At 31.9% G+C, this 11,225-nt stretch overlaps 1 protein-coding gene across 1 annotated transcript in view; it reads right to left on the bottom strand.

The window, feature by feature from the left end:
- Nucleotides 1-315: 315 nt before the first annotated feature.
- Nucleotides 316-11,225, bottom strand: part of LOC148947086 (tyrosine-protein phosphatase Lar-like) — a 98,158-nt gene continuing 87,248 nt past the window's right edge. The window contains exons 9-12 of the mRNA XM_089096508.1: nt 9,510-9,699; nt 8,300-8,460; nt 5,613-5,754; nt 316-350 (exon numbers count right to left, since the gene is read on the bottom strand). Coding sequence (XP_088952634.1) covers nt 316-350; nt 5,613-5,754; nt 8,300-8,460; nt 9,510-9,699 — 528 coding nt within the window. The remainder of the gene's footprint in view (nt 351-5,612; nt 5,755-8,299; nt 8,461-9,509; nt 9,700-11,225) is intronic.

Below are 11,225 nucleotides of genomic sequence, written 5' to 3'. Positions count from 1 at the left end.
AAAACGGCCAAATTTTAAGCCCACCTCCATTTTAAAAAATGTCGAACTGAACCAAAACTCAAAATCAATTCTTGCCAAAAGATTTGCTTCCCAATAGCCGTAAGGCAATACAGAAAATTATTGACAACATTTTAATAGTCAATTTGAAACCGACAAAAATTTCAAATGAAAATGGTGAAGACGCAAGGGAAAGGGTGATATTCAAAAACAGGAATTTAGTAGGTCCATCTTGTGTCTACAAGATATTGAGAGCCTATGTTTGCGACAAAACATTAGAGGAACAGTTATACAGAGAAAAAAGAGAAACTAATTATGCTATTGAATATGGCAGCTTAGTTCTAAGGCTGTCTCTAAAAGAAGAAAGAGAAATATAGAGCTTTTAATACGACTTTTTAGAGCTTTTCTCTACTAGAGCTTAAGACGACTTCAAACAACAGTGTAGGAGTAAATTCCTCCCATTTTAATCATTTGAAGGAAATCTTATTCTTTAATTTTGTCTTCTTCTTTGGGCAATTTCCACGATTATCAAGAGTAGTTTTTATTTTTATTTTTTATGTTTTTTTTATTATTATCACTCCTAGGAAACCCGAGCTTAAGTCTAGACTGTTTTTAACACTAGCAATACAGTAACGCGACAGCAAAGTCCCAAAATACAAAAAAAATTAACATTTTCTGTTCCCCAGAAATTCAAAAATTGCCAGAAATAAATTTTTGCTATTTGTTAAATTTAAAGGAAATTGTGCTCGTTCCCCTGTTCCTTTGCTAAGGTTTGAAAAAAGTGTCACTTGCAAGAAAAATATTAAAATTTTAGAAATGTTGCATAATTTTGCAGTTTTGTATATTCAAGTTAATAGCGCAATATGCAACTTTTTATATCTAGTTCAATGATGTAACCAGGCCATTTTTATTTCATCTGTAGTTTACGCGTTATAACTTTCAATCATTTCTGTGTCATGATGTAGGGAACCTCCAAATTGGCAATGTATCAAACTAAATAAACAGCTTTTTTGCCCCATTCCCTGTTCCTTGCGATAAGAAAGCAACTTTCGGCAAAACAGACCTTACAAGAAATTAGTCGTTTCTGTTTGGAACAGGTCTTGATTCCTAAACATGTTATTACTTATTTCAATTATTGATCTTGGACACCTTCAAGCGAAACAACAATTACCTCATATCACTCCAGGCAGTTGAAACTAATAATCCAAGAACTCACTATTTCAGTGTTGCCTTCTAAATTACGTGGATATATATATATATATATATATATATATATATATATATATATATATATATATATATATATATATATATATGTATATATATGATTTTCCGATCAGATCGTTACATGTAAATGCCCAGGGGCTACAAAGTGCATTCAATGAACTGAAGCTTTTGCTTGCATCTAGTCCTATAGACATTGTTGGAGTTTGCGAAACTTTTCTGTCTGCTAATACACCCCTTACAATGTTTGATCTGCCCGGGATGAAGTGCATTTCGCGTACAAGGTGTCAGAATGCGAGAGAAGGTCAGATGCTTTATATTCGTGATGACTGGTCTTTTAGTATTCTCAGTGATTTGTCTGTATTTGATGAAGGGTTTTGTGAGACTTTTTTGGTTGAAGTTGTACCTTTGGGCTGTAATCCATTTATTTTCGGGTCTGTTTATCGATCTCCGTTGGGTAACCCAAAAATATTTTTTGAAATTTTCGAACCGCTGTTGAAAAATCTAGAAGCGTTGAAAAAACCGGTTATTATTTCGGGTGATTTTAATTTTTATCTTTTGAATTTCGATGTTGGAAATAATAAGGAGTTTTTAACTATGACGTTGTGTTCTAATTTTCTTCCAAGTATTTCTCTGCCGACAAAAGTTACAGCTAACACAGCAACATTATTAGATAATATATTTTTCTCTCCTGTTTTATTTGAAGCTGAAAATTCGTCAGTAATTTTCTCTGATATGTCAAATCATTTTCTGGTGAGTGTTGTTTTAAATTTAAATAATAGCAATAAACAACATCGAGATTCAACAATAGATAATTCAAAAAAGTGACATACTTAGATTGATTGTAAAGTTCTACGTCAGTTAATTGGTGACCATGATTGGAGTTTAGTTTACGGCTCAGATGACGTAAATGCTACGTTTTTAAATTTTATTGATCAAATGATGCGACTGAGGGATCGGGTTTCTTCAACACGAGTTTCGCATGGAAAGTTTGCGCAGAACTTTGACCCATGGATTACTGAAGGTATTTTGGCATCGTTAAAACATAAAAATAGAAAATATAAGAATTATTTAAAATTACAGACACCTGAGTCGTTTGAAGAACTCAGAGTTTATAGGAATAAGCTAAATTTAATTATCAGACATGAGAAGAGAAAATATTATAAAGAGAAATTTTTGGAGTATAAATCAGATATGAGAAAAACATGTCAATTGATAAATAAAAAGATACGTCCTCATAGTCGTAAGAATACTAGTGTTAATTGCCTTATTTTAAATGGAGAAAATGTTACAGAGCCCAATGAAATTTTAATTGCTTTTGGAGATTATTTTAGTAATATTGGTTCTAGACTTGCATTGACTATGAATATGCAACCGAATTCCCCTTCTGTTCCATTTAATGAGCAACATGCGGAAAATTCGTTTTCTTTTTCTGAGATTAAGCCTCATGAGATTGAAAAAGTTATTCTGAAGCTTAAATGGAGTTTTTCTAAAGACGAATTTGGATTTTCGGCTCAAACCGTAAAGCAAATAGCGTCAAGCATTTCATCTTTGTTGGCACACATTTATAATCTATCACTTATGCATGGGGTTTTCCTGAGCTTTTAAAAAAAGCAATTGTTATAACCTTACCTAAAGGTGGGAGTTAAACTGACCCTTCAGATTATCGAGGCATTTCTCTACTTTCAGTTTTTAGCAAAATTTTGGAAAAACTTGCAAATAGTAAATTACAAAAATATTTATTTGATAGTAAGATTTTACACACGTCTCAATATGGTTTTATAAAAGGAAAGTCAACTGAACTGGCATTTCATGAGCTTTTACTAAATATTAATGATTCCCTAGATGATGGTCAACACGCGTTGGCGATTTTTCTTGATGTCGCAAAGGCGTTTGACACCGTAAATCATTCGTTGCTTCTTTTTAAAAACTAAAGTCTTATGGGTTTTCAACACAAGCTATTAATTTTTTTTCATCTTACCTTTCTGGGAGACGACTAGATTGTGTTGAAAAATCCCCTGATCTCCGTTCTGAAACTTTTTCAATTAATTACGGAGTGCCTCAGGGCTCTGTCCTTTGGCCTATTCTATTTATTCTTTTCATAAATGATTTGCCAGAAGTTTTGCCTCTTTGTAAAATTATAAATGTTTGCTGATGATGTAGTAATTTTTTTTTCTAACCGGGACCTATCAGTTATTTTCGAGAACCTCGAAGGTAAGTTTCAGGCTGTATCTGATTAGTATTCAAGGAATTTACTAACTCTTAATGAAAAAAAATGCCGATATGTGTTATTTTCGCGAACTGGATCACTATCGTCAAATAGCTTCTTTCTTTTTTAATGGTCTTGAATTAAGACGGGTAGATCAGTTCAAATATTTTGGGATTATTTTAGATGAAAATTTGTGGTTTCATAAATATGTAAAAACACTGTCGTTAAAAATTTACCGAAATATCTGCATTCTAACTCGTCTTTGTCACTTTTTTCCTAAAGCTATTCTAAAATCTATTTATTATTCTTTCGTCCACCCATATTTTCTCTATTGCATTTCGGTTTGGGCATCTACCTTTCCGTCTGTTTTCAAACCTCTCCAAATACTTCAGAATAAAGCAATGAGGATTCTTTTTAATGTTGATTGCAGAACTTCAGTAAGACACCTATATGGGACTTTTTTCTTTGGACCAACTTCATTTAATTTCTATCTCTAGTATTTGTCACGATTATCAATATAGTAATTTACCTGTAAATTTTTCTGGCATTTTCTCAACTAATTCTCAATTTCATAATTATCCTACTACGCATCGTTCAGACTTTTCTTGCGAAATTTGCCCGACATCAAGAGCGGGATTCAGCATCCGTCACATTGGCCCAAAAATCTGGAACTCAATTCCTGCATCAGTTCGAGAATGCAGCAACAGCGACATTTTGTAAGACTGGTGAAGAAATATCTTATGACATGCTAAACATTTTGTTCATTAGGGTTTTCTTTTTCGTTGTTGTAAAATTTAGTTAGAAAATGGCTGTGTATTTTCGTTGGCAATATTTTCAGCGCTAAAGTATGCCACCAGGCATGTGCGCTGTTTTGTGACATATATTTATGTACGTGTTATATATATATATATATATATATATATATATATATATATATATATATATATATATATATATATATATATATATATATATATATATATATATATATATATATATATATATATATATATATATAGACAATGGGCATTTGTGGCCTCCGCTTGACTTTCCTTTGATTTTCATATCAAATGAAAATCTAAGTTGTTTAACTAAGTTAATGAAACTTTCAGTTTCAATAAGCCCAAATGTCACTTTCAAAAACTAGCAAACCTTGAAAGATTCAATCCCCTGATTCTACGGGAGCTCCCAGGTCTTGAACCTAATTGTGAGCCTTTTCTATTTCACTATCTTTATTATTATTATATTGACAGTTAAGGTTTATTATAGGGTGGGAATCACATAGGAAAAAAAGAAAAAGAAAATTAGGTTCTGTATTCAATGCTCTTTCCATAATAATTGTTAATATTTATTAATGATAATAATTTCAAAACAATAATATAAATAACAATAATAATAATTATACAATAATAATTAAGTGTTGCAATTTATTGTTGCAGTAGGGACTCAATCGTCAGTATAAAGGCCCATCCATGATAAATTATTTTGCTTGGGCGTATTCCGACATTTTTGAGCATATACTTAGTCACTTTACCTTAAACATCGCAAGACTGTTGAATCTTATCTGATGAATTCGAAGAAGACCCGAAAAAAAAATTCCTATTTATCTTATAGCAATAGAAGTTGATGGTTTTTCAGTTATCCTATTTTGAAACCATTATAGTCAAGGAGTCCAAATGATAAACATGAAATATTTTAAATTGATCGAGAGATTCCCCCCCCCCCCTCTACCCCAATAAGAAAAATCACAGTGTCTATAATTTATCTACGTTGTATTTCATTCCCCATGTACTTACTTTATTTTTGAGTATTTTTGAATTGACCCCCCCCCCCCCCCTTCAAATCAAATTTCTATGAACACTCTTTCTTCAGATGATTTTCCAACTAAGAACTAACGTAAATAATTAAAATTTTCTTATTTTAAAATATGGTTGTAAGCGATATAGGTTATAACTTCATTTTATATAGTTAATATGGAACTTCCATACAAATTAGTTCAACGCACCAGTTACATCACAAAACAAACTGGCTTTAGTGGCCACAGATACCAGTGGACCTTAGGCCGAGACTGGTAAATTTGTTAAAAAAAAAAAAATTTTTTTTTTGCTCTTTATTTCCCCTTCTTCTTGTTTACTCAAACAAGTTAGTCAAAGCATTCGAGAGAATAAATGCAAATTCTTACCATCTTCTTCCGTTCTAACGTTAATTACATAAGACGGAGGACCATCACCAACTTCCGTGAAAGCCAGTATCCATATTCTATATTCTGTATATTTTCTTAAATCTTCGATAATAAATTCTCGGGAAATACTAGGTAATGTAACCTGTAAATTTAGCAAACTTAACAGGATCAGAAAGTCAAAATCAACATGGGTATGGAACTCTTTTCTCTTTCTCTCTCTTCATTTCTCCCAGAAAAAACGGTAAGTCTCTTTCCCTAGATTGAAATGCACCAAAAAAACATCGAAAGGACGAAAAAAACAGCATTGAATAGCCAAATTGTTAATACAGTTGCAAAGAAGTATAAAGGGAAATAACTTGGTCTTGATTTAGTCATTTCTTGTCTACTATTTTAAAAAAGTAGCTCCATTTTAAAATTTAAATTTTTGTCGCCTTTAGAATAGAGATTGACTCGCATCTTTTCTAAGGAACAGAATGTAGATTACCAAAGCGGATAAAAATAATAAGATACAAAGCAAAAAAAGACATCAAAGAAAGACTCAGAAGATCGATAAGAGAAAGAAAAACGCAAAACAATAAAAAGGTTTGTAGGTATAAAGGGAATAAAACTTATAAAAGGTAATTGTGGGTATAAAAGGTTGAGGTATAAAAAGAAATATGAGAGAAAGATGGCAAAGACAAATCTAGAGCATAATTATGGGGGGGGGGGGCAATGTAACAAGGGCGCCAATAATTGAACAAATTCACATTTTTTAAAGAGTTAAAAACAGAAAAAAACACGGAATGAAGGCACAAGAAAAAATCTTGAGGGGGGGAGGGCCCCCGGCCCCCGGGATCCGCCAGTTAAAGATGGAGATAAGGGGAAAAGGAATAAGAGAAATAAAAGATACAGGGGAAGGTACAAAAGTTTTGGTTCAGTCATTTTTTGTCTACTGCTTAATGAAAGTACATCAACATTTAAATTTTGTCACTTTTTTTACGCTCATTAGAATAGAGATTGACTCGCTCATCTTTTCGAAGGAACAAAATTCAGATTACCGAAGCGGATAAAAAGGAAGTGTAGATACAAAAAGTGATATTAATAATTGACTAAGAAGGTTGACCCGAGGAAGAAGAACGCAGAAAAATAAAAGGGCTTGTGTTTTCCTTCCAACTCGGTTTTCCTTTGTTCTCTCAATAACAACGAGATTAGGTTATTCCTTGATAGTGTGTTTAGATAATACTTTTCTATTGTTTTTAAGTCGATAAATATATACAATATTTTCGAATATGTGTCCTCAAAATCCTTATATCAGCCAATAAAAAAGAAAGCTAAATCCAGAAAGCATCCTTCTAACTTGAGAAAATATATTTATACAGAAAGTACTGGAAAGAATGTTCTTTGAAGATTATTAGAAAATGTGGAATAGATGCTAGTCTCGCGAAGCATATTAAGCCGGCACACAATTTCTATTGATTCTCGTGAGGCTACCCTACTGCTACCAGTAACCTAACCTGGCATCAGTCAGATTTCACTTTGGGTTACTGATCTCATAAATATTAACTTTATATAAGATATCTTAATTCCATAGAAAGAATCCAGTGTAGCAGATACATGCAACCGAGGGTTTTTGGATCCAAGCTACTCTATCGAAATCTCGAGTTTCATTTATAATTTCGCTGTAATTTCTAAAAAAAAAAAGTCTAGTTCAAGTCAAACTGTTTAAATCATATACAAAAAATCCAGTGTAGAAGATACGTGCGAGGAATGAGGGCGTTTGAGCCCTACGTGCGAGGAATGAGGGCTTTTGAGCCCCAGCCTTCTGTCAAAATCAATTTTTTTTTTTATATCTTTTAAAGAAGTCTAGTCCAAATTTAAACTGTTAAAATCCCACACAAACGATCCAATGTACTGATACGTATGAAGGAGGAGAACTTTTGGGCATAAACTCCCCGATCGAGATCTCGATTGTTTTTATATTTTTCTGTAATTTTTAAAAACGTCTTGTCCAAATTTAAACTGTTCAAATCCCATACGAAGGATCTAATGTACATATACATACGAAGGAGGAGGGCTTTTGGGATAAACTCCCCGATCGAGATCTCGAGTTTCTTGTGTTTTTTTTTTTTTTTGCTGCAATTTCTAAAAAGTTCTAGTCCAAATTTAAATCACTCTGCCCCAAAGAAAAATTCCTCTGCATGTTCTTGCAGGATCGTGATAGACGACGAAACAATTTAGTTCCGACAAGTGTAATATATATTGTGCCTTTTACCAGAAAAATGACTCATTTGGCTCTATTTCTTTTCAGACATGTTACGCCAAGAAAATATCTAAAAAAAAAAAAAAAAAAAAAAAAAAAAAAAAAAAAAAAACAAACAGAAGTAGAGAGAATGTAAATTCCGATTACAGGCTTTATCATTATCTTTTTTAATATATTTTTAATCTTAGATAAAATTAATGGAAAGCCAATATTGGCGTATTGTTTAACAAAACATAATATTTTAAAAATATATATATATATATATATATATATATATATATATATATATATATATATATATATATATATATATATATATATATATATATATATATATATATATATATATATGCATTTATATATGTTTTAAACATGTATAATATATTTTTATACATTTTATATTTTATTAAAAATATATTTAAAAAAAGAAGTATAGAAGTATACTTACTATAGAAGCTGAGTTGTCTGATTTAGAGTTTTGGACATAATGAAGACGATAACCAGAAATGATGCCATTTTGCTGGTCTTCTGGGGGAGCCTCCCATGTCACTCTAATCTTTTGTGAGTCCACTGCTTCAGCTCGAACGTTCTCTGGAGGTGCTTCTGGCACTATTGGAATAGAATTTAGAAATACGAAAATAAAAATAATAAAAAATGTAACCAATGAAAAACAAAAATAATTTATCGAGATCTAAGGATACTGGAAAGAAATAGGAAGAAATGAGGGCAAAATTAATGGAGTTGATTCAGGATAAAATCTAAACAAAAAGCCTCAAAATAACAAAGACAAAATAAAGACATAAAGGAAATAATAAAATATACGGAAAATAAAGACAATACCGAAAAGAAAAAGAGCAAAAGTCGGGTTAGATAACTTTGGTTTGGAATAAAGTAAAAGATACATAAAATATTTTCTGATTTCAACTCAAATAGAGAAATAACTCCCAGAAACGTAAATTAAAAACAATATTAGATAGAGGAAAATTATTGTTTAAGTGCTAAACTCAAAACTAAGAAAGGCATGAACCAAAAACAAAAGGAAAATCAAAAATGACTAAAAATTTTATTATATAAAAAAGATACAAATTTGCAAATAAAAATAATATTAAACAATAAAATGATAGATAAAAATGAAAATCCAAAAAAAAGGAAAAACAGAGAAAAATTATTGTTAAATAAACAATTTAGAGAATACTTTAATCTATAGATGAAACCAAAATAGAGATAACAATAAAATAAAAGTATCAGAAGCTGAAAGACTTGGAGTGAACACAGTTGGAATAAACATAGATTAAATCAATCCTTTCCAAAAAAGCATACAAATCTTTCCTGGTGCACTAGAGAAAAGAAAAATAATAATAAAATGAATTAATTATTAATATTAATAACTGAAAGAAAACGAAAGTCAATAGTAAGATACATAAAGCATAAAATAGCCTAAATCACATTTTGTATAACGTTTTTTTTTCCCTTAAAAGTTTTTGGTGCAGTAGATTTAGCTGGTGAGGAATCATGCCTCCTGTGCAGTACATTAAATAGGTGCAGTGAAATGATTAAAGTAGGCCAATGCTGATAAAAATATGCGTCCGTCAAACGACATTATGTCTACCACTGCAAAGGGTCAAAGCCTAACCAAACTCTTACCAACAACTACTTACTATACTGGTCAGTCTTTATTGCTATTGGGAATGTGTATGCTCCTTCGCCACGACGGGACTTGGCAGCTAGCCATATATGATCAAGGGTATTGGGCTGCAGTTTGTCTAACTTATAAGCTTCGATTACGGCAAGAGTCCTATGCCCCTTCTCCTGAAAAACAGATACATCCATTATCATTGAATACGGAAGCTCGTAATGTTGAAACTAGACACTTACAAGATCAACGTCATTGAATTTCCGTTCATCTTTTTTTTCTTTTTTTTTTAATTTGAGATTAGCATTCAGTTTTAGCAATAAAGGTTTCTAGTGTTTATATCTTCCACTAATAAAATTAATATCCCATGCTTTTATTATTTTATTTACTTCTTCACCTATTAGAAATTTTTAGTTCTGTTTCCTCACTCGATATCTAAGATTAAGAAAAGCCAAAACATATCTCTCATTATATTACATTTCACTGAGAACTAAATATATAAAACAAAGTAAACTATACAAATAAATATAGTAAGTTATAAAATAACTTTTTGTCTTACTTTTTACACAATTTGTCAGAAAAAACTATGCGATTTAAAGTAGTATGTTGCAATGTTTTACCCAAAAAGCAAAAAAAAGACAAGTGGCCAAGCCCATTAGGCTTAGGTCACTTGTTCGCCTATGAGTTCAAGCAAATTCAGTCCCCCTTTGTGCATGCAAGTCCAGTAGTTTATCTGGCACGCGTCAACCCAAAATCAATCCGATCTTTCATACCTTAGTCCTGACCTAGGAGTGACGTATGGAACGATGGATGATAGACTTATCTATCAACAAGTGAAATGACATCATTTTTATACAATCCTAAAAAGGACTTAAGCAAGATTTGCCTCTCAACCACCACTATCTTTCTTGGCAATTTATACATTTAGCCATGGGTTTTTGCCTTCAACCACCAAATTATTAAATTTAAAAAAAAAGCCGAACACTGTATTTTAAAGGGCCAAAGTTTTTTTTTTTTTTTTTTTTTTTAATGAGACATAGAAATTAACAAGATATTACACGTAGAAATAATTACAAAAATTAATTGACTGAAAAAAAGATTTATTAAATGATACTCATTCCTCGCAACAGCCGGGATCAAGCCTCAGCCCTAGCAGTATCCAGGCATGGTTGTAACCACTACGCTGTTGCAAGGTACTCCATTAGGATATTTTAAGATTTAGTGAGATGGATAAGAGAGAAAGTAGCTCTGAGACCTCTGATAGAAATGACACCATAGCCCAGAGAGGTAACTGTTACCTCAACCATTTTGTCGCTCTTCACTTCCACATCAAAAATAACCCAATGCAGCATAAGTCTAGAGCTGGGACTATTGAGAAGGAAAAATATTAATAAAATAATTCTTACTCCACAAGCCGAAGAGAAATTTTAATTAACAAATTTTTAAGGGGCGCCCGCGCCCATTTATCCCCCCCCCCCCGCTTGTGCAAATACATAGCCCAAATTATAAAATTCACAGAGATTTTGCCATGCGTCACTCTTATTCAACAGGTGTACTCGTCACCGATGAAAGAATCACCGCTGAAGACTCGTGTAAAAACCCGTGTAAAAATTTCAACCCGTGTAAAAAGAATTACCACTGAAGAAATCAAGGAAAGGAAAAGATGGGGAATATAAATTTTGGCTATAAATTTGCACACTAGGGGACAGGAAAATTACAGCGAAAGCACTTTCAAAACTAC

Source organism: Artemia sp. Qi Xiang Cuo, chromosome 11, assembly GCF_049724085.1.
Source record: "Artemia sp. Qi Xiang Cuo chromosome 11, ASM4972408v1, whole genome shotgun sequence".
In the NCBI taxonomy this organism is placed as follows: domain Eukaryota; kingdom Metazoa; phylum Arthropoda; class Branchiopoda; order Anostraca; family Artemiidae; genus Artemia; species Artemia sp. Qi Xiang Cuo.
The sequence above is the reverse complement of the archived record's forward strand: the minus strand, read 5'-3'. Positions and strand labels throughout refer to the sequence as shown.